The sequence below is a fragment of the Carettochelys insculpta genome, chromosome 9 (assembly GCF_033958435.1).
Source record: "Carettochelys insculpta isolate YL-2023 chromosome 9, ASM3395843v1, whole genome shotgun sequence".
Taxonomy (NCBI): domain Eukaryota; kingdom Metazoa; phylum Chordata; order Testudines; family Carettochelyidae; genus Carettochelys; species Carettochelys insculpta.
The window spans coordinates 32,766,390-32,790,682 of record NC_134145.1 but is presented as its reverse complement, the minus strand read 5'-3'; the positions used below and the strand labels follow the sequence as shown (position 1 = coordinate 32,790,682).

At 40.5% G+C, this 24,293-nt stretch overlaps 2 protein-coding genes across 2 annotated transcripts in view; both read left to right on the top strand.

Annotated features, from left to right (window-relative positions):
• LOC142017927 (putative ATP-dependent DNA helicase HFM1) overlaps window positions 1-17,918 on the top strand; it is a 97,276-nt gene extending 79,358 nt beyond the window's left edge. Inside the window, exons 26-34 of the mRNA XM_075003283.1 lie at window positions 2,853-3,010; window positions 3,909-4,012; window positions 5,520-5,672; window positions 6,250-6,345; window positions 6,767-6,885; window positions 7,961-8,046; window positions 8,183-8,292; window positions 14,155-14,397; window positions 17,560-17,918. Coding sequence (XP_074859384.1) covers window positions 2,853-3,010; window positions 3,909-4,012; window positions 5,520-5,672; window positions 6,250-6,345; window positions 6,767-6,885; window positions 7,961-8,046; window positions 8,183-8,292; window positions 14,155-14,397; window positions 17,560-17,918 — 1,428 coding nt within the window. The remainder of the gene's footprint in view (window positions 1-2,852; window positions 3,011-3,908; window positions 4,013-5,519; window positions 5,673-6,249; window positions 6,346-6,766; window positions 6,886-7,960; window positions 8,047-8,182; window positions 8,293-14,154; window positions 14,398-17,559) is intronic.
• Window positions 17,919-21,263: 3,345 nt separating this feature from the next.
• LOC142017454 (putative ATP-dependent DNA helicase HFM1) lies at window positions 21,264-23,267 on the top strand. The gene is made up of 3 exons (XM_075002320.1): window positions 21,264-21,351; window positions 22,733-22,890; window positions 23,187-23,267. The coding sequence occupies exons 1-3, from the start codon at window positions 21,316-21,318 to the stop codon at window positions 23,251-23,253; spliced, it is 261 nt and encodes an 86-aa protein (XP_074858421.1). The 5' UTR covers window positions 21,264-21,315; the 3' UTR covers window positions 23,254-23,267.
• Window positions 23,268-24,293: the final 1,026 nt, after the last annotated feature.

Genomic DNA, 24,293 nt, shown 5'->3' with positions numbered 1-24,293 from the left:
GTGGCCAGTACGTGGCAGTCGGCAGGAAGCAGCAGGCAGCAGGAGATAGCTGGTGGAAAGCTGCAGACAAGTGGACAGCTAGCACCGTCATGGTGGTATATCTGTGGACTCTGGGTCTTGGACTGCACTGTGAGAGGTACACCCTATAAATGTGTGGGGGATAAAGGCAAAGAGCCCTCAGCAAGAGACCTGGTTTTATAAAGTATTATGATGGTACCTTGTTAATGGTGTTTTTCTCACCTTTGTTTAGGTATTGCATGTGTCACTGTGTAAACCTGAGTTAGGCTATTCTTATTAAATGAGCTGTTTCTATCTCAGACTCTGTGCTTGTGAGAGGGGAAGAACTGCCTTACAGGCACCCAGCAGGTGGGTTGAGATAGTCCCAGGTCACTGGGTGGAGGCTTGAGCAAGTTGGTTGCATCATTGACAGAAAATCCCTAGGAACTGAACCTGGCCCTTCTGGCAGGCGCCTGACATTAATAGAACGGCTACACCTGTAAAGTAAAAAGAAATACTGCGGCGGTCATTTTGTCTCCCAGGTTATGGGAAAAAATTTCTCGGCACTCACTGGAGCAGCCCTCCTCAGGGGAAAAAAGGCCATTTAAAGGCGGGCAAGCCCACCTGCTTTGCACATGTCATTTTGCAGTAGCCGGGTCCACAAGAGTGTGGTACCCACATGGCAAGGGGGAAGGTTCGATTCCAGCTGCATGGATGGCTGAATGGGGGGGATCTCTGTAAAGTAAAAAGAAATGCTGTGGGGTAGGAAGGGTTTCGTTCCATCTCCCAGCCTGCGGGGGAGAAGTTTCTCAGTGCTCATTAGAGCAGCCCTCATCAGGGAGAAAGGCCATTTAAAGAAGGGCAAACCTGCCTGTGCTGCACAAGCCAGTTTGTGGTAGTAGGGTCCACAGTGCCTGGCAGCTGCGTGATGAGGGGGAAGGGTTCAGTTCCAGCTGTATGGATGCCTGGGTGGGGAGGGATTCCTGTAAAGTAAAAAGAAATGCTGGGGGGAAAGGGACATGTGAGGGAAGAAGGCCCAGAGAGCCTGCAACATGCATGGATGGGGGAACAGACTGCCTTCCAGCCACATAGTGTGTCAACGTGCTTTAGGGAAATTTAAAAGGGCAGGAAACGGGGAAAAATATCCAGTCCAAAGTCACGTGCCTCTTTAGGTTGCCAAAGAAAATAGCATGCTCCTAAAACTAACAGATATCAACAAAAAAGAGCTGCTCATCCTGTGTGACCACAAGCCTGGAAAGTTTGCCGAATTGCTGTGTGGCACCATGAAACCAGATCACTATCTGGTTGCCTGTCATGGCAAGGTGTGCTACTGAGCCACACTAAGTCAGGCCTGTTCAAAAGCCTTGTGCAAAAAAATACAAGAGTGTCTGGATGAGTCCTTCGAGGTGATCTCCAGAAGGAGAAGCGCTCCATCCCCAGAAATATTAACAAGCTGTGCTGATACCCACCCGCAGTCTGCTTGTAGCATTCAGAAAAAAATAGTCACCAGAACAGCTTAGTCCTGGGGGCTTGAGGACTGGGTTCCAGATCTAGGGGAAAGAGCTCCGGGCTGTCAGGAATAACTTCCTTGAGCCCCTGCTTGTTGCCCCCTTCCTCCTGTACGTTATCCTCTTCCTTCTGGTCTTCCAGCTCCTGTTGGCTCACCCCTGACACCAGGACAGGGCTTCCACTAGTATTGTAATTAAGACTGGGCTCCATGGTTGGATCAGCCCCAGTAAGCACATGCAGTTGTTCATAATAGTGACAGGTCTGTGGAGCTGCCCCTGAGTGCTGGTTGGCTTCCTGGACTTTGTGATAGGCCTGATGGAGTTCTTTCACCTTCACCCGGCATTGTGTAGAGTCCTGGGAGTAACCTCTGGTGGTCATCTCGCGCAACATGTGATCATAGAGATCCACATTTGTCTTGGCTACCTGAAGTCTCCTCACCACTGATTCCTCTCCCCAAACTGCCGGAAGATCCAGAATCTCCTGATGGGTCCATGCTGGTGCTCTCTTGCGAGCCTGAGAACTTCTGGACAGATCACTACTCTGAGTGCTCGTGATTGCAGGAGATGGCTAACGATGCGATTGCTACCAACATGGTGTGTTGGCTACCGATGCAATGTGATGGCAATGGCTAAAAGAATTTTTTCACTGTGGGCACCCTTTGTATTTGCACACCTGGTTGCTGAAGAATTCAGATTCAAATTTTATCAAAAATTCAGAGGCTTCTTGTGACCTTCTTCCTGCACATCTGGATGGAGAGCAGCAGAGAAGTTAGTGGCTATACTAGGTGAGTAGCTGCGTAGCTTTGTGGGATACATATGGGATGCTTCTGGAGGCTAATACATTCAATTTAAAGACATGGCACTTCCACACTGGCCTTTAGTCAAAATTTTATATTCAAACTTGATGCTACATCCACCCAGTTCGAAGGATATTAGTATATTAATATTATATTGATATTAGTGCTCCCTAAATCGAGCTAGTGGTATTTACAGTGAAGAGAGTCACTTGGTACAATGGATCTAACACCCTTAAATTTGCATTTATCTCACAGCATAGACCCAGCCTCAGAGAATCAGATTTCTGTCCTTGGAAGTGAAGAGAAGGTTTTTTTCTAAGCTGTGCCATTCATCTTTGGCTAGAAGAGCAGAGCATCTTTAAACAGTCATTTAAATTTAATAGCTCTTCTTGGTGTGTGAACAAAACAAATCTTATGTTCTGTTGAAATTGCCCTTGTTGAAATTGAGCCTTTGTTTCTGTGTGCTGTATTATTTCATGAAAATGTGTGTGGCTTAACTGTGAAGTGTTTTTACTGGTTATATCATTTTGTGTGTGATTTATTTTTCTAGCTTGCAAAATACAGTGATAAAGTGGCTGAAATCTTAGTGACCATTAAATTAGCAAACTTTCAACAGCTTCAGATGAAGAGAACTGCACCAGACTGTCACTATGTAACCTTAATTATAGGAGATGCTGATAATCAAGTGGTTTTTAAGCAGAAGATTATGTAAGTATGATCAATCATGTTATTTACATACTTAGGAATGTAATTTTGTATTTCTATGAAGAGTCAAATAAAATCTCTATCTGCCATAACATGTTCTTATATTAATGAGCTTAATAAAATATAATTTTAGTGGAAGTCCCACTGTAGATGGATTCCGTAGGCCTGATTCTCTGTTGCTTTGTGCAAAATTGGTATAAAGTGCTTCCTGATTTCGAAGCATTTTACAGTTGCTTTGTGCTGGTGTAAATGGTTAAACAAGGTGTAGGGCAGTATAGTCAGTCCCCTTGCATATATCGTGCTATTCTAAATATTTGTACAATTGCGTTGTCAGTTTTATTGATTATATTGAAGCCAAATGCATCCAGCTTTAATATAAATATGCAAAAATTATGTCACCCAATACTTATATAAAGGGAATTTCTTGAACTGTGACTCATGAAATTTGGATACTGAATTATTTACATAGGCAACACTTGCCTGCCTTCGCTACACAGATTTTTTCACCTGGGTGAGAAATTCGACGCACTCTCCAATGGGATGCATTATACTTGAAGAGAATGAGAAACGGAGAGTAACTAAAACTTTTCCAACTACATGACCTGCATCGTGGTCCTGATGAAGTCCTCATGAAAAGGAAGGTTTTCTCTTTCCATCTTGTGAAATTGGAATCTCATCTTCAGGACTCTGACAGTCTTAGGGTTGCAGGCCCCAAGGGCACATTCTACTGCAAATGTTTTTGAGAGGTCCCTCCTCAATTAGATCCCGAATCAAAACTGGTCTGTGGTCTTTTACCAGATATCCATATCAATAGCATTACAAATAATGAGTACTTTTAATAACATTTATACTACTCTCTTACTATTTTGTATACTTAATATCAGTATATTATATGTTGCAGGGATTCTGTCTTGCTGAAGGGTGGAAATTGGACTAAAAAAATTGAAGTGAAGAGAGCAATTAAATCTGAGGAACTTAGCATAAATTTAATTAGCTCTGAATATGGTAAGCTCATTGATATGATTAGGAGTTCAAAATATACTTTTATGTATTTCCTTTCTTAGTTTTCTTTAAAATAAGATACAAATTTAATAAACAACATACATTTTATCAAAACAAGGGATGCCAATTACCTAGCCCATTATAAGGACTCTTTTACATACTTCGTTTTATCTGACTCTTGACTTCCCCACTCCTACCACCCCTATTCTCTTCTGATTTGCCCACATTGATTACAATTTTTCTGATTTGTCAACCTTGATAACAATTTTTGGACCTCTGTGTCTTAAATATTGAGTCTGTTCCGGTATGGGTATGGTATGAAGAAGTGAATCTATCCAATGAAAGCTCACCACCTAATAAATTATTTCGTTAGTCTTTAAAGTGCTACTAGACTGCTTTTTTGTTTTGATAGAATATAGACTAACACGGCTATCTCTCTGTTACTATCATTAATTTTAAAAGAGCATTCTGTTCATTGTTTTATTATATGGTATAGTACTACACTAAAAGCATGTAGACAAGTAATAGAGGGATAGCTGAGTTAGTCTGTATCTTCAAAAGCAACAAGAAGACCAGTGGCACCTTACAGACTAACACATACTTTGCCCACAAAAGCTTAAGCTCCAAAGACCCGTTTCATCAGATGCATGAGTGGGATGCTCCAGAGGAGGGTTTAAAGAAGGCGTCTCGGTCAAGATGAGGGCCAGAGTTGACAAGGTCTGTTCGCTCACAGAGAATGTGGCCCATTATCATCAGTTAATGTGCAGTTGTGAACATCCAGAGAGGAGAAATCAGGTCAGATCAGTCAGGAAAGATGTATTAGCTACTGATAATGGGTCACACCCTCCCTGACTGAACTGACCTGATTTCTCCTCTCTTGATGTTCACAACTCCACATTAACTGCTGATAATGGGTCACATCGTCTGTGAGCGAACAGACCTTGTCAACTCTGGCCCTCATCTTGACTGAGACTCCCTCTTTAAACCCCGCTCTGGAATCCCCCACTCATGCATCTGACATAGCGGGTCTTTGCCCATGAAAGCTTATGCTCCAAAATATCTTTTAGTCTGTAAGGTGACACAGGTCTTCCTATTAGCATGTAGTTGTTCTTGCATAACTGCAAGTAGTGCTACTAACATTTTCCAGCAGCAGCGTGTAATGGGAAATTGTGCAAAATTCCATCAGACGTGCCAAAGGCACAGTCCCACTTTGTAAAACAAATGAACATATACATGTTAAAGTGAAAGTGCCTATTTTACCAAGTAGCCAAATTATTATTGTAGGAACCATAACTTTAAACAGCCTGAATTATTTTGTTCAAATCTCAACCATAATATTAAATACAAAATGCTATATTACTGTAATAGTAAATTATGAAAACTCCTTGTGGCCTTTTAATAGCCATATATACTGTATCACACTATTCACTATAAAATTTGAAGTGTAATAAATGGTAATATAATATATTTTAAAATGTACATAAACTTTTTTGTGTTTCATTTCTAAAAGTTGGGAAGGATATTCAGCAAAACTATAAAGCCTTTTACTTAGGACCAAAAAAAATCAGAAATGAAGTGATTTTACAAAGAAAATTAGAAGCTGCATCTTCACCTGATACATATCATGCCTTTTCAGTAACAGCAGCAGCAAGAAAGGATCCAGGTAACTAACACTACTCTAAAGAATAGAATGCCACATCCTGCTGCTCTTGAGGTCGATGGAAGCTTCCTTAGTTACTTGAGAAGGATGGGACCCCATTCACTTTTGAGTAAAATGCATGAAAACACAACAGAGTAGAATATTTTAAGGAATTTAGTGTGCTGTGGCTTTGACTCTAGCATGGACAATTAAGGCCATTTCCATGAAGTCACAACAAGGGCTTAGTGTTGCTCCATTAGCTCAACAGGTAGGGCACTACATTTCCATAAGGAACTGAATTTGGGAGAGAAGTGGGACATCTGGTACCTCATGCCTTCAGAGTTTTAGAGTTGTCTTGAGATGATGATTACGGTCTTTAGTGGGGACAGTAAATATTTTGCTGTGAAAACCGTCTTAGCAATGCAGAGATGAAGTCTCTCTGACAAACAAAGCAGCTGATATTTTTTAACCCAAAATTTTTATTGGGGGAACGCAAATCTAGTATGCTGTTGACTTTGTTCTTATTTTCTCTATGAGAAACCCTCAACATAATCAGTGAAATAGAAAAAAGTCAGCATTTCTTCTTATTGTGTTACCTCAGGAGAAGCCTGCAACCGAGGGATGACCTACATAAAACCTGGGAACAGAGAATGCAGCCACCACTGTAAAAATAAAGATGTATGTGGACATGACTGCTGTGAGTTTTAGGAAACCTCATTATTTCTAATATATAAATTCAAAGGACATAATACCCTCATTTACACAAGTGTAAATTAGGATTAATTTTTTTCTATTAATGGTTACATTGGTGTAAAACTGTGCAAAGCAAGAGAATCATGCTTAACATGTAAATATGATGCAATCTAAAATGTAAAAATTAATAAATAACTTCAGTATAATTATTCTGTAGTGAATACCATGAAGAGTAATTTTTACAGAATTTAATGGCAACATCAAGCTTTTCATATCTTATATGAAAACAAGTGTATCACATTGTCTTTTATAAAATATCTAAAGTGAAATCTGGGCCCTGTTTGTCAGAATTCCTACTGACTCAAATGGGGGCATTATTTTACCCATACAGTTTAATCTGAAGAATCTTCGATTCCTTTTCTTAGGCAAAATTGGAGTTTCACAGAAGTCTGAGTTAAAGAGAGATTCAATGTTTTCTTCATATCTAGCTGATTTAAGGAACAGAAACTCAATTTCATCAGTTCCTCCAGTAAAAAGATTAAAGGTTTGTTTTCACACACATACACACGTATACACTCTCCTGAAAAGATATTGTTTCTTGAATATATGTATGTTATTTGTAAATTGAAGGCATTTGTATACTCAAAATAAAGTGATTTTACAAAGAAAATTAGAAGCTGCGTCTTCACCTGCTATTATATCATGCCTTTTCAGTAACAGCAGCAGCAAGAAAGAATCCAGGTAACTAATAGTACTCTAAAGAATAGAATGCCACATCCTGCTGCTGTTGAGGTAAATGGAAGCTTGGTTAGTTACTTCAGAATGATCTGATGGGACCCCATATTCTTCGTCCTCACTTTTGAGTAGGGTAAAATATGTCCGTTTGCTTTGAAATATGGAAGAGAGCAAAGAAATACAAAAATGAAAGGAAAGACCGAGAAATCTTGGAAGGGTGTAAGTTTCAAATCGTATGCTTCCCATGAACCTGTGGACGCCTCACACACGGCCTGATTTGTACTCTGCAAGTTTAGGAGAATATGGTGGGCTGAGTAGCAGGCATAGCTGAAAGGCACCACTCTGTGGCAACCCAGAGAAATAGGAACTTAAATGATAAGTAAAAATTAATACTAGAATCCTGAGGTAATTATGCTGCCAGGAGAGGTTATAAGAGCATATTCATTTTAGATGCACAGTGTTTCAAGACTGAGCACTTGGCTCCCAAAGTGGGCCTCTTCCATATACAGAGAATATGGCATCTTGAGGTTTTTCAAAGCTTATTTTCCCTTCCCTGCGAGTTTTTCTGCAGGGGAGGATGATTTGGCCCATACATAACAGAAACAAATGTGGTTAACAGATCAGATAACCAGCAGTCAGCGCTTGGTGAGATATTTCCATTACTCCAAGATCTCACTAGCTAAAATGGGTAATCCCAGTTATAAAACTTTTCTAAAAACTCTGTTAAATTAGATATCTGTGCAGTAGGAACATTTTATGTTTTAACTCTACAAAATATCAATAATAACTTTGTTCCTACATTGGCTTCCCTATTCTACACAAAGTGCAAGTGGTGTGATCCAGACTATTAAAATACACTAATAATCTGTATTAATCCTTTTCAGATGCAGATGCAGTTAAATAAATCTCAAAATGTGGATCTGAAACAATTTGTTTTTACACCTAAACCTTTGCTGCCAGAATTGCCAAGGTACTATATTATTGCTATAAGCATAATAGAATTTATAACCTGCTGAGGTATCATTAGCACTGAAGTCCTGTTTCATGAATTGCATTATTTTTATTTGCAACTTTTTGGTGACTCTGTTTTACTGATTTGTATGAAGGTCTGACTGTGCACAGTCTTCTGCCTCAGATTCACTTGAATATTGGAATAAAGTTAATATCCTCAGTAGACCTCAGAGCCAACTGCAATCAGAAAGTTATGAAAAGAGTAGTAAGTTATTACTAATGTATGAGATTTTCTGTGAGTTTTCCATTGTTTTTAATTAAATGATTCTTTCAAAAATCAAACCTGTTGAAATCACAGCAGTAGCCAACATAGTGCTGCAGAGAACTGCATATTCAGGGCAATACAATATGCTCTGTAAAAGCAAGGTCAGGCTGTATTGTTTACTTCTAATACCTTATGGCCCACATCTAAACACTTCTTACTGAATTTGATGCTTATTGATTGTGCTTATTCCCACTGATGCCAGTTGTAATACCTCAGCTAGTTTACCTCTATCTCCCTCTGCTTTTGGCACTCCTTTCCCATCATCAGTGGAGCACCTGAGTGAAAAGTGAGTATTTATTGTTTCTAATATTTGCTGGATCATGCCCATAAACAGTTAAATTAATGTTTAGTAAAATCTCTCACTCTATCTGTATTAAAACTGAAGTTTTGTTTTGATATCTTTCAAAGTACTTGTTTCTCCATACACGTGAGTGTATCTCAATAATCAACTAAATTTTGCTGCTGCTTTCTATCACTCTTGATAAAGGTCCCAGTCCTACTAAATAACATATGGTATATGTTAATGAAAATAGCTGAAATGATTTCCATTTCCAATGCGCGCACACAGTATAGAATTGTTCTCTTTTCCATGTTCAAAAGGTAGCAAAATAGATAGAAAACACTACTAACATGAATGTGTATCTCCAGAATTGTACTCCCTCCACATCTGCTTATGCTTATTTCTTCTATTCATGCAGTGAAGGGAAAGGAAAACCTTTCCAGCTTGCCTGGTTCTCTCAAAAATGTTACAGTACTGCTATCTTGGCAATCAGAATTCACTGTCTCCCTTGATCTCTGAAATCACTATGATAATAAGACCCTTGGGACCTGTAATATATTTTATTGTTAGTAATATTTATGTATTGTCCAGTTTCGCATGTATGTGCCATATTCTGTAATTAAATGTTTTTGAAATTGAAGGTGTTAAAATATACTTAATTACACCTAAAACTGAAAAAATCCAGAAAACACAAATAGCGTGCCTATATCCACTGCCTTTTTCAATGCTGAGATTTTGAACATTAATCTGCTAGGGTAAAATGGTGCTGTCTTTGGTCCTAGACCTCCTGAAGTATATAGGATGGGAGACCCTCTTCCAAACACTTTATGAAGACTCCATGTATTGTGTAGCATCTTAACTCTAAATTCTGCAGCAAAACTCCTTGGTTTCTGCAGCACTCTGGTATAGCAATCTTAAAAATCTATGATTCAGATATTAATAATAATAATTTTATTTGGTAAATTAAAATAGCATTTAGTAAATGAAATATTAAAATAATATAATCAATACAATATCCCTTGTAAATTATATTGATATTAAACTTATTTTATTATACTTTTTCCAATTTTCAGTTTTCATTTTTCTGCAGAAAATACATCGAAAATGCATAACTCCATTGTAGAACATATTTAGAAAAAGCTAGACTTATTAAGAGCTGGGTAGGGAATTTGGGGCTCTTGACATCCAGGAAACTGAGGGTATGTCTACACTTGGAAATTAAGTCGAATCTATTAAGGTTGACTTTATAGCACCTGATTTGATGAAGTTGAGGGTGAGTTTCCACACTTGTTCAGGAAGTCGACGGAGTGTGCCCCGATTAAGTTTACCAGGTTTCAGTGTGTCAGCTTGACATTGTGGATGCATATCCCACAGTTCCTGCTGCTGTACTGCATTCTGGGCCTTATGGGAAAAACCTGCTGGAAGTGGTTGTGGGTGTGTGATGTCAGCATCCCAGAATGCATTGTGCCCCTTCCCTTCCCTTCCCCTCGAAATCTACCAGCAAAAAGCTTTTTCATGTCATTTTTACTCAGCCTAGCACATGCCATTACAAGGCTATCATGGAGCCAGTGAAGCTTAGAGCGCGCTTGTAAAGTGTTATGATCCCACACGCATTGTGCTGCAGTATGTTCAGAGCCTAAGGAGCTGGGAGACTCTGGAGGACAACCCTGAGACACTGGATAGGATGAACATGGAGATGCTGGCTTCACTGGATGCATTATACACAGAGGCATGCAGGTTCTGGAGCTGTGAAACAAGCACAGACTGGTGGGGCTGCATTGTTCTGCAGGTCTGGGATGATCAGCAGTGGCTGCAAAACTTCCACATGTAAAAGTCCACTTTCATGGAACTTTGTAAATTGCTTTCCCCTGCCCTGAAGCACTGTGATAACAAAATGAGATCTGCTTTGACAGTTCAGAAGTGTGTGGCAATTGCTGTATGGAAGCTTGCAATGCCAGACAGCTACCCGTCAGTGGGCAATCAATTTGGAGTGGGCAAATCTGCAGGGAGAGCTGCTGTGATCCAGGTGGCCAAGGCAATTAATACTCTTCTGCTGTGAAAGAGAGTGACTTTAGGAAATGTGCAGGACATAGTGAATGGTTTTGCTGCAATGGGGTTCTCCAGCTGCATCAAGGCAATAGATGGAAAGTACATCCCCTTTTCTCAGAGTATATAAACCATAAAGGTTACTTCTCCATGGTGTTGGAAGCATTGGTGGATCACAAGTTTCATTTCATTGGCATCAGCGTGGGATGGTTGTGAAAGGTGCATGATACACACATCTTTAGGAACTCTAGTCTGTTTAGAAAGCTCCAGAATGGGACTTTTTTCCCAGTCCAGAAAATGGCCACTGGAGACATGGAGCTGCCCATCGTGATTCTGGATGACGCTGCTTCCCCTTTCCTTTCTTGGTTCATGAAGCCATACACAGGCACCCTGGACCACAGTAAGTAGCTCTTCAGCTACAGGCTGGGAACGTGCAGAATGGTTTTTATTTCATCTTGCAGATCTGTGAAAGATGCACAGATGGAGATTGGAGCTGAACTTTCCTGACACTTGCTGTTGCAGAGCCTGGAAGACAGTGAAGGTCAGACTTTAGGGAGATACATTTTAATGTAGATGTGTAACAACACACAGAGGCATCTAATGAATGGACATCTGTTTCAAACTGAGGACATATTCTCTACAAGGACACTTTTGGCCTCTCATGACTGAGATGTGATTGATTTCCACAGAAAGATTCTCTCTCTCCTGCTGTGCACGTTTACCTTCCAGTCATGGTAAAATGCTGGTGGGTAAGGGAGGCAGGAGGAAGCATTGCAGGGCCCATCTGTTTTGGGAGGTGACTCAGAACATCCATTTGCTTCTCTTGTCTTTTGGTACCCCTGTCTGAGTTCCTTTATTTTCATGCAGTACTGCTGGATGTCCCAGATGTACTCTCTTTGCTCCGTGCCCAGTGAGATTTTTGCATGTATGTCTGCGTTTCTTTTTGCTGGTTTGTAGCTTCAGCAGGACAAATTTGTCCCCACCACCCACAGCAACGAGTTCCTGGATCTCATGCATGCTCCATGCTGGGACTCATCTGCAACCCTCAGAATTCATGGCCAAATGTGAGGCTGAGGTCTGCTGCCTGCTCCACTTGTCACACGGAAATGAATTTAAAATTCCAGGGCTGCTTCCTGCACACCTGAAGAGCAGTGGAGCTGAAAGCTATGGCCAGAGTGAACACATCGAGGCATTGTGGGACACATCAGAGGCTAATAAAATACATCTACACAAGCCTAAGGTCGACTTTGCAAATTCTAATTTGGCATTACTCCTTGTGAAAAGTAAGAGTATGAAAGTTGACCTTAGGATTCCTAAAAATCGACGTAGTGAGCCCTGTAGTGAAGACTGATTCATTATAAAATCAAGCTAAGTCACCTAAATTTGAATTAATGTCCTAGTGTAGACCAGCCCAGAGAGAGCTGATTTGGGTTTATGGTAACCAGGTGGGAGCTTCTTTCCCTTCCCTTATTTTGGACAGGAAGAAGGTGTCTTTAAATGTTGGGGTCGAAGATTGAATTTATCATTCTTCTCCCATCAACCCTTAAAAGCAGTTTCCTGCCACACTGCACACAATTTGCCAATGTGTTCAACAGCTATGGGTGAGTACATTCATCTGTGTTTCTGTTTAAATGATCAGTGGCAAAATAGGTAACACTCAAGTTTTAAATCGGGGTGGGGAACCTGTGGTCCAGATCCAGACCGTGGCTTGTCTGGATCCGAACCCCTCAGCTTGGGGCTCCCGTCCATGGCATCTGGTCCACTGGTGGAGGGTTTGGAGGCCTGAGCCTTACAGGCTAGATCAGGCAGGTTGGAGATGGATCCAGACTGTGGGCTCTGCCGGGGGACAGGGGGCTTAGAATTCTGGCCAATCACAGCAGTGGATGGTGGTGTCTGGGAGCAGAGCCATGTGCATCCGGGGTGCTGCCCAGGTAAGCTGCAACCCCGTAGCCTCTGCACCCTTTGACCATTCCTGTGCCCCTGCATCCAGACCCTCTCACCCACTTCCTGCACCCTCCTTCCCACCTCTCACCTCCACCCTGACCCTTCTCTCCCAGACCAAGCATGTCCCTCCTGTCCAGACTCCACACATCTCTCCAGCATTCCCCTACCACCCAGACTCCCCACCCACACCCTGCTCCTGCTCCCCCCAGACCCTTCCTGCACCTCTTCTTCCATGTAGACCCATACCCCCAGCCTGCTCCTGCAACCCGTCCCACCCAGACCCCACCCTCAGCCCACTCCATCCCAGTTCACCTACCTCCCAGCCCTCTCCTTCACCCTCCCACCCAGACTCCCCAGTTCCCAGCCTTCTCCTGCTCCTGACATTTCCCTACTGGATGGGAAACTTCATTAGCTGTAGTATTTGGAAAAGAGGCGTACATTCTAATAAAAGAAAAATTCAGAAACATTGTATGGGAACTTTGAACAAGTTGCTTAAAGTACCGTTGAGTCCTGTTTAAATCACTTATTTTGAGGAGTCTGGGTTGTATGTTAAAACAAGAAGCGAGGAACGAAAGCCAGGTTGTAAAACTAAATGATATTTCATATGAAATGGAAACTCATCATACTCAGATCATCTAGAAAACACTGAGACTGGGGTAACAAAGCCCCTTGTTTTCTCTTCAGCATGTGCCTATCCAGCTGTTACCCAACAGACTTTCTTTGTATAGGATTCACTAGTAGCACTCAGCAAGTGCTCCACCGCTGCAGAATGGGAGCTTTGATTTGGACTCCCTTGCTCTCCATGCTGTGGTCTCAGAGCAGGAAGAGGAACAGGAATCCAGATCATTGCAATACAGATCATTTGGCCTCAAAGATCAGTTAGTTTGTGGCTAGAGTGGAGGAGTGAAGATTTTAGTACTAACCCCTCAGCCTGAAAGTGGATGTGGGAGGGAGAGAAATAATAGATGAGGGGGAGTGAAACACTGGAGAGAGAGAGAGAGAGAGAGATGATGTTTGAAGAGAAAGAATTGGCTTGAGGAAGGGGGGTAGAACTGGAGTGGTAGAAGAGGGACTGAATGAGGAAAGGGCAAGTAAAGCTTTGCCTAGCCTCTAAAAAAATATTTTTAAAACATATTTTAGTAAAATATTTTTAAAATGGTTTAAAATGTGTTAGTCTGCTGTGATTAGTTCTTGAAGGGTTGAATTTGTAAGAAAGAGAGATAGTGAGTGTAGGGTGAATGAAGAACAGATGAGTGGGGTGGAAGAGGTAAAGGAACTGACCTCGTCACTGTTAAACATGTGCTCCATTAGATCATAATGCTCACACTGGAAAAAAACTAAATTGGGGTGACTTGAAATATTCTTTGTGAGGTCCTTTGATGGATTTTGGAGTGAAGATGACTGTTTTCTTAAAATAATATTTGAGGCAAACTATATAGCTAACAAACTCTGCTTTTTTTTTTACTAGTTTGAATAAACCGTCTTATGCATGCAATCCAGTTATTTACACCACTATTATAATTGTGTTACAGGTTTTTCTTGGGAACATTCCATGGCTGTAAGTGAGGAGAGCTATCAGATGATGACGTCAAAGAAAACTCTTAAAGAATCTTTAAGGCATAATTTGACTGATGCAGATAAAAGCAGCTGTCGGTTTTCAGAGTCTTTGAATGTAAACTTTGATTTGGGAGATGAAGTTTGGAATGATTTTGATGATGACATATTAATACATGCTAGCAGCTTTTTCACTGGTATGGAGAGTAAAGAAGATTTAGGTAAAATTATTTTGGTGTATCCCATTGTTTGTGATTGTCACTGTATGTACCAAATGGACAGTGCACCAGATAATCTTCAAATTAATTCTTTGCCCCTTGTTGAGTAACTGATTATGATAGAAAACAAAAATTAAACTTAAAATCTATGGTTATTTGACCATCCAAGTTAGGACTGTTGTTTTAAAGACAGATTATTTCATTCGAGATTATTACAGCCTAATGATCAAAGATGGTTTTCTGCTGAGCCTTCATTCACAATTTCAAAATGTGAGTATTCGTTAAAATGATGAGCAGGGAAATAACTAACAAATTGTCACCAATTTGGTACAATTAATTATGGGCCTTATCCACAAGTTATAGACTCAACACATTCTAGCCCTCTGAATCACCATAGAATTCAGAGGTTTTAAGATCAGCGGATATTGCCTTTTTCCAGCAGGCAAGTCTTACTGTCCAAATGCTATGAAATGATTTTGCAACTGGCTCATGGACCTGCTTCCCTGTTTCACAATGGCAGTCTGAAGCAGCTTCTTCCTGGTTGAGTCAATAACCAGTCTCTCTCTCAGAGAGAGAACTGGAAGAGCTAACCACAGCACTAGATTGGAATACAGATTGAGAGAAGCAAAAGTTCTTCTTTGGGTTCTTGTTCCTGTTCATTCCATGTTAGGTGTGCGTCCTTGCTGTATGCATCAGTGCTGGAAGTTTTTCCCTCAATGATGTGCATAGAGCACTGGCTCTGGCATCACCTTGCGTGGTGCCTATACAGTGTGGTATAAAGAGCACTGCTGGCTCCCCCCACCCTCAGTTCCTTCTTACCACCAGTAATGGCATAATGAAACTCTCCTTTGTGGTAGCAGAGTTTTTTCTTTGTAGCTCATACAAACTTTCTTGTATATAGTTGTCAGAGCCCTATTTTTTTCCTTCCTTTAATGTGTTAGTTTAGAGTTTAGTGTCCCAGAAAGGAACTTTGTCTTGGGACAGGGCATGTCCTGCTCTCCAGAGTTTCAGCTGCAGGCAGTTCAAGAAATATATACCAGTCAGACTATCCTCAGTCTACACTACATGATAATGTCAAATCTAAGGCAGTTAGTTCAGTTTTACAAATGTCACTGCCTTCACTGTAAATACCGTTAGGTCGATTTTAGAAAGTGTTAAGGTTATTATTATAACACCATGAGAAGTGACTCGGTGTAGTGTCAAGTTCAAATTTAAAAGTTCAAATTAAGGCTAGTGTGGAAACTCCATGTCTTTTAATGGACTTTATTAGCCTCCAGAGGTGTCCTCTATGTATCCCGCAATGCCCCACAGTCCGGGCGCTTACATCTCTGCTGCTCTCTAGGTATGCAGGAATTAGGTAACAGGAGGCCCACGGCAGCTAGGCGGTGGGGTCATGCCTGTATGAGAGGCTGAGAAACTTCTTTTTTTACTAGCAGCGTGGTGAGTGCATCTACCCATTAAAAATAGCCCCAGCACAGAGTTCATGGTTCTGTCTCTACCTTTATAAGCTGAGCACTTGGATTTTTTTTTTCAGTGCTGGTGTCAGCCCCTGCCCCTCCACGCTCCGTGGCAGCTAGGCTGTTGGGGGCAGGGAATCGTGCTTGTATGAGAGGCCAAGAAACTTCTTTTCTGTGGTTTACATTTGTACAGGGGCTCCCCCACCCCTCACAGGCACCACACAGTAGCGGTCTTTCCCGTGCCCAACCACATCATGTGGCTAGCCCCTGAACTATTGGTTCAGGGGCTAGCCACATGATGTGGTTGGGCACGGGAAAGACCGCTACTGTGTGGTCTTTGAAAGGACATGCCTGCTGTTCAGTGCGACCATGCTGCCAGGCAGCACCGTGTACTGGCTTGTGCGTGATGAGGGCTCCAAAGGTAGCAAAGATTTTCAGGGACTTGCTGCCACTGGAGAGAAGTCTACCCCACCAGTGCCAAAGATTTTGCGGTGCTTGCTGCTGCCAGGGGGAAGTCTCTCGCCATGGCAAAGATTTTTTGGAGCTTGCTGCCACTGGGGGGAAGTTTTCCCCCCCATGGCTAAGTTTTTTGGGGGCTTCCCCACCACCACCTGAGGAACACTGGAGGGAGCATTTCAACTGCCCCTTCAACCATGGATCCCCTGAAATTCACCCTAATGAGATGAAAGAGACTGGCCCCTCAACAGTCAATTGGGACTGCCTCCCCCATCTGAGCAACACTGAAGGGACCACTTCAACTGGCCCTTCAGCCACTGATCCCTGCCAAATCCCCCTAACAGTCAATCAAGGCTGCCCCCCTCCTGAAAAACACTGCTTTCTTGAAATTTGGTGAGCTCCATTCCCCGTATTGGACAACTCTGTGTGGTGTAGTGGGAAGCCAAAAATCTTTTTCCGAGCCTTTTCTATCCTTTTTTCTTTAGCTTTGGCAAATTGCTTATCAAATGGCTCCCTTAAGACAGGGAAAAGTGGTTGGAGGGCCATTTGAGAAGACACAGACAGCTGCTGCTTTTTGTTAAATCTGCAATAATTCAGTTATAAATGCAAGAGATTCCAGTTAATTTGGTGATCTTTGTTGATGTTTTCTTTCCAGTCTTCGTTGCTTTTGGCAAATTCCTTATCAAATGGCTTCCTTAACACAGGTCATACCATACCAAGGGGGGGAAAGTAGCTGAGGGGCCAGTTGACATGGCATAGTCATCTGCATGATCCCAGAACACATGGACACTTCTGTTCCTTCTTTTCTTCTGGAAAAATGGCTGTTTGCTTTCCACAGGAGGGGAATGAGTGTAATGCAATGTGAGAAGATGACATCACATGCCCACAACCACTTGTGGGGCATTTTTTTCCCATAGTACACCAGCAAAAATACCCAGAATGCTACAGGGCTGAGGGAACTGTTGAATGGGTTCTGAAATGCACTGTTGCAGCAGTCGAAGTTTGGTGATTGTGTGTGGCAGCAATAAGTCCATTTTGTGGGGAAATTGTGTGGAGGTGAGGACACTCACGTTCGAATTTATAAAATCCTGTGTTACAGAATTGATTTTAATAAATTCAAGTTCATCTCTTAGTGTAGATGTAACCTCAGTGACCCTCGCTCCAGCTGCTTACTCTGTTTGGGGGAGACAAATATTAGCGACAACTGTTCCATTTGTACAGGCTTTAAGCCGTGCACCAAAAAGGATTTAAGGCTTAAAGCTCTATTTACAAATTGGTACTGAACCCAGCAGTGGAGTAGTCAGACTTGGTCTTGGCACACAGCATCACCATGTCAGTGCAGAGCACTCATTCAGGACCATTGTTAGAGTGGAGAAGATCAAATTCCCCAGCACCATCCCTGAGAAGAAGCAGGAGCCCAACAGAGTCTCTTGCCTTTCTCGCAAGGTCAAAGAGAGGTCTGGAGGTGAGCAAAGTCAACAAGCATTTGGTGTTGATTGCCAGGATACCAACATTGATCCACTGAATGCCACTGCCAATCACCAAGATCCTGATGTAGTGGATCAGCCCCGCTGTAGCTCCTGTGTGGCCCACAGTGAAGAATGTAGCTGAGACCAAGACACTTGGTCTACTTTGCTATGGTCTCAGTTCCTGGACTGTGGCACCTCCTCTTAGGCTGTGGAATCTGATCAGTAGCTGTGGCAGTCTGGTCAAGGGCTTCTGTCCATAGCACCACCCATCACAAATGGTACTGCTGACCTTTCCACAACCCTAAGAGCAATTGACAGTACTGTGGATTGCTTGTATTCCATGGGGATTTATGTAACACCCACAAGGGCACCAGCAGGTGTTTATGCAGTTGGATAACACTTGGCGATCGTCTCCTGCCCACAGGAGCTGGAGACTCACCTTCTCAGAACTCCTCGTAGACCCAACTTGGGGAAGAGTGCACAGCAGAGCAGACCACAGACACAGTTCCTACTGTACTAGCAGTGTCATTTTCAATCCCAGAATTAAGCTATTGTGGGGCCACCATTGGCAATTCCACAGCATGATGGCACAGCTCATCAGGAGCTATTAAAGAAGGTTGCCTAAAACCTGGAGTTGACAACAGAGGAGCTGGAGGAGTACTAGGCGCTTTGTGTAGTGTCCTGAGTGCAGCAGCTTCATTTGCAGTGTCACTGTTTGAGGGGGTGATGAAAATCCCCAAGGCTCTTTGTCAAACTTCCTTTTTACTTCCTACAGTTTCTAAATGGGTGGAGCAGAAGTATTTTCTGCCCTCAAGTGAGTATAAGTATCTTTATACTTTCTGTAGTATGAGGTGGGGGCCTCTGCGACACAGCTGAGAGTCTCAATTCAGGTTGTCCACTAAAAGTCATGCCAAGGGAGTGACAAAAAGCAAGTCTGTTCCACCATTTCAGCTAACAAGAAACCATACAAGCAACTCCCTTAGGCACTCCAGTTCTTATGTACAACGCTCAGTAACGCTCTTCGTACAAATGAGAGGTTATGAAAACCAGTCTCACCAAATAAAAAGGTCATCGGTCCCCATGTTCATGGTGCATTATGCCATCACCTATTAGGCCAGAGAGGATGCTGGTTTCAGTAGAGCTGTGCTTCAGACTTCATGTCCCAGAACTTCTCCCCATATTTGATACTGCCCGAGTGTCACTAAACATGGAATGGAAATGAGTAAGCACCAAAAGAGGAAAAGACAGTTACCTGTTCTATAACTGGTGTTCTTTGGAATGTGTTGCTCATGTCCAGCCAGGATATTAATTGCCAAGTGAAATTCCAATGCCTGTTGTTAGTAGAAGGCAGGAACAAAGAATTGCATTTTACAGTGCTTCATAAACCTAGAGAGATTCAGGCTCAGACAGATTCCTGGCAAAAGTGATATCCAGAGGCAAGAACTTGTCACTGAGAATGACCTGCCCCTCTGTTCCCTTGGAACAGATGGAAGAAACATGCGAATCTCAACAAATGAAAATCAGGTCCTGTCCCTCCGTCCTCACTGTTGGAGTTTCCGGTAAGAAGTAACTGAGGATGAGGGGATCTGGGAGCACTCCCTTATACTGTGCTATACAGGTGCCACCACAAGCAGCATCAGACCCAGCGCCCCACAGATACCATTGAGGGAGAAACTTCTGCACCAGTGCATGTGGTGAGTACATACACCTTACATGGAATGAATATGTGCAACACATCTTGAAAAACACCAGTTACAGAACAAGTCACCGTCTTTTTCCTTTTTTCCCGCGTCTCCATGTACATACTCACTTTTTAGGCCCATTTCTGTAAGGTGCACAGCAAAATAAAGCAAACGGAATTTTGCAGAACTGGGCCTTTTGTTTGTTCTCTGCTCACCAGGGCCTAGATAGGATAGCTCTATCAGTATGCATGCTTCAAGATGGGAATTGTTCCTGAGAATCAGAAATTGCTTAGGCCTTCTTGCTTTCTATTTTTCCATATGCAAATATATTTTCTTAAAAAACAATCTTTCCTATATTACATATTAAACGTTCATTGGTCTCATGAGTGAATGTAACCAGGTGTTAAAGTGCACTTGGATGAATTTCCTTCTGTTCTTCTGCAGCTGTATATTAAGATCAATAGAAAAAGATCTAAGAAAGCATGCTAAGTCTCCAAATTATCATGAAAGTCAAAAGATAGATCAATTCAGAATTCTTGTGATAATTTTTTCAGTATGTAAATTTATTGGTTTTTTTATTTATGCTGTGGTGTGAATAAATGTTAGCTTTAAAATTAATAATCTTAACAGACAAAGTATTAGAAAACCCCTCTCTCACAGCTGTCCCAGTGCTTATCTCCTGATTTTTATAACCTATTTACATCTACATTGACAGAAACATGACCCTTAATTCACCCTGTTGGTAGCAATGGCAGGAGCTGTACCATAGATAGGGCTCAGTGTGGCTAAGCTGTTTTCTCTACAATTTTGACTAGTTTCATTCTCAGCAGAATTTGACAATACAGTGGTAAAAATACCTATGTAAATTAGTCACAGACAGGTAGCCATGTCACAGACAGGGGTCATGTAGCACTTTAAAGACTTAACACAATAATTTATTAGGTGATGAGCTTTTGTGAGACAGAGACACTTCTTCAGATCCGGACATAAACTTCCAGTTTACTTTCATCAGAATTTCCAGATAAGAAGAAGTTATTTTGTTAGTCTTTAAAGTGCTTTGGGAAACATTGAGGTCATAGTTTTACACCAGCAGCATATTTGGCCCACTCTGGTTTTTTTCTGTAGTGGTGCAAGACCAACACTAATTGTATAGAAAGAAAGAAATAACTTTGAATCTTTTGGAGGATATGTGACTTCAGGTTTGCTAGTTTGACTGTTTTCTTTAATATTTTAAAATTAATCAAAAACCCAAATAAGCATTAAAACTAAATGAATATCAAAGTTCTGCTGCCTGAGACTATACCATCTGGAATTCCAGAACGGATTCATAGGGAGAGGGATTTTTGGCTATTTTGTCACTAATTTTTAATTATCATTCTAATGTAGGATCTGGAAACACCAGGCTTGAAAATACAATAGAATGTAAACCATTGTTTCAGAATTCAGAGAAGAAAGTCACAAGTGACATTTCAGAAACGTAAGTATAATACCAGTTGTTATTCAGTACAGTAAAAGCATTGTCTATATTTGAGGGACATATATACTACTGAGTTTGTATCAGTGTGTCCCTGAGATTTTGGGAAAGCGTAAGGCCCAAGTAGCTGGAATACAAGCTCTAAGTCAGAAGTTTAAACATTTTAAAAAATGACTTTAAATAGTAAATTTTTGAATAAATTTAACCTTAAAATTGAAGGGATAGAAACTGAAAGTAAGGAATTTTGAGAAACCCATTAATGGTTATGCACAAATATCTTAATTAGCCAAACTTTTTACCTTTTCAGTTTTTGCATGTTACAAGATGAACCCAGTGTTCATTTACAAAATTCTACTTTTCCTACTGTAAATGCACCCTCAGAAATGAAATTACCTATACATTATGGAAATACAAGTACTGTAAGTAAAAATATATTTATTACAGGATTTCTTGAAATGGAGTGAAGTGATCTTTTTAGAACCTATTTGCAATATTTGATTTATTCAGTTTTGCTGTGTTCAGTTCATGATAGATATTTGGATGACTGTGTCTTTCACATGTGTTTTTATGTAAGTTTTCTTGATTGTTAAAGTGTGCATATTCATCCATTTTTGGGTGTGTATGCCCTTCGCTACAAAATGAACTGGAATCTGAATCTGATGTATAATCTCCATTCTGTAGTATTTTGGAATTGATTTCAATAAGACTTTCGGTTTTTTAGGCTTTGATTCCAAGAGACACTAAGCATGTGCTGAAACTTAATTAAGCACCTATCCCAGTGACTAGTGTAATTTCAATTTTATATATAGAATCTTTATTTTTAGAGTATGATTGCATACTATTATGTATACAGTAAACTCTTTCATGTCCAGCAGCCTTGGACTGGGAGGTTGCTGGATATTCAAATTGCAATACTAAAACAAACGATTAAACATTAAGAAACAAAAATGTATGTAGAGTACTTTATTTGCCAACAACAGTAGTATTGTACACTGTAAACTTATACTGTATTTGCTGTATTTATTTGTATTTACTTTCACTATACTGTACTTAGGGAAAATGCAACTAAAATTTACTTATGGTTAAAATGCTGGTTATCTCAGTTCTAGATAATAGAATGCTGGATGTGAAAGGACAGTAACAGAGAAGTAGATGTGTTAGGCTGTATTCTAACAAAACAAACAAGTACTTATGTAGCACCTTAAAGACTAACAAAATAATTTATTAGATGATGAGCTTTCATGGGTCTGCCCCTCAAGAGCTCATCACCTAATAAATTATTTTGTTAGTCTTTAAGGTGCTACGTGACTGCTTGTATGTTTTGTCAGGATATGAGTTTACTGTACAGTAGTCCCTCAAGTTATGTGAGGGTTGCGTTCCTGCACATCCTTGCATAACTTGAATTTCACATAAGTCAGAGGGCGAGGCAAGGGAACCAGGAACCAGCAGCACCCTGGCTCCTGGCTCCCCTGGACTTGTGGGAGCCAGGCACCACTTCTCCCCAACTCCTCCAGTGGGGGCAAGCTGGGGAGAAACTGCATCACTGAGACTGTCTGCCCATCCAGCTCCACCAGCTGTGGAAGCCCGACGGGGAGCCAGCTGCTGTGTGGGCCTTCTCACCTGCTTCCCCCAGCTGCGGGAGCTGGGGGCTGGAGCGCTTTTGATTTTCACTTAACTAGCATTAATGTGAGTTAAGCACAAATTGAAATTGTGCATATGGGGTATTACTGTATTACAATGTACAGATTTGTCTTAAAGTTAATTATTTTTAATTATCTATTTTTAACATTTATGTTTTAGTTCAGCTTTCAAGAAAGAAAACATCAACATCCCCCACAAGAGTTGAAAAACAAAGAGTTTTCTCCAAGATCAGAAATAATTTCAGGTGCTTCGCAATTTATTGGACAGGGGGATTATTTTATTTGCAACAAAGAAAGGAGAAAAGAAATTGATGTCAGGTAATAAAAATAATTTGTGTGTTTTGTTGTAGAATCTTATTCTTCAAGGTACTGATTACCTCTGGATCTTCTTCCATAGGCAATGCTCTTCTTTCCAACTTCAAATATTTCAAAGCATTATGAATTTTCATTTTACTGGTCGTAATTGGCTTTTCATGCACAGAAATAGACTTTGAAATTATTTTTCAGATACAGATCTGTCCTGCCTATATTATAAATAATATTCTAATTTTGTGGATTTTGATATTCGGTATTATACACAATTTAATTCTTTTTGTTTGCTTCATTTTCATTAGATATCTTTCAGATGATGAAACCAATGACATTAAGCCTTTTCTTGGAATATTTGATGGCATTTTCTAAAACATAAAGAAGATGTATACTAAGTGCTTTCCAAAATGAAAACTTCAGGATTTTTAATAGCCGTCTTTGCTACACAGACTGGATAATGACAAAATTGGTAGCTAGGTTAGTTACAGAATCTCAAGTATGTTTTATCTTTTTAAAAGTTATGCAAATCTTTGTTTATCTAACTTGCTATTCTTAGGACTGGAATGATAGACATTTTACTGTTTCTTGTTAAAGAGGAGGGTTTTCAAGCTAAGCCTTTTTTGGATAAATCATATGTAATTTTATCATAAAACTAAAGATGCTGTTTGTAACCTGCATCTGCTCACAAAACACGTTTCTGAGTAACTGAAATATTGTTCATTAACATTTTTTATTCTGTTTGTTTTTATTATGTCTGTTAGGTATTTCATTTAGACTGGATTTTCATAATACTGATTTTCTGTGAAGCAATGAGATTTACAAATAAACCTAAATAGACTGAATTATTTAATTCATTCTGTACTCCATATTTCTTTATAAAGTGCTATAAACCTGTAATGTATTTGTCAATATTTAAACCTTGTATAACACTTTCTGAGCAAAATCTATCTCAGAATGCATCACAAGACAGTTTTAAAATATGTTTATGAAAGATGTCTAGAAGTGTAATCAGGTGTTGATGTTGCGAGTTAAACTTTTATAAAATGGATGTTTGTGTATTTAAGTCTTATATCTACATCCTAATACCGGTTTTAGCATCCTATTAAAACACCAGTGCTTGAACATTAGGTTTCTCCAAATTAATACAGTTATGGAAATAAATAATAGTACATAAAATCTGTATTAAGAAAATGTCAACATTGTACAGTTAAATACTCAAAAGTAAAGAAATACCATTTATTTTGAATTTTTGATTTTCTTATCCTTCATAATATTCAGAATAGAAAGGGTTAGGAGAATAAATCAAAACAGACCAGGAATTGGAAAACTCAATCAAAGCAAGCAAACAGAAGCTACAAAATTGAAAATCAGAATGCAAAAGCTCTGCTATTTAAGGCAGAGTGAGGATTTGA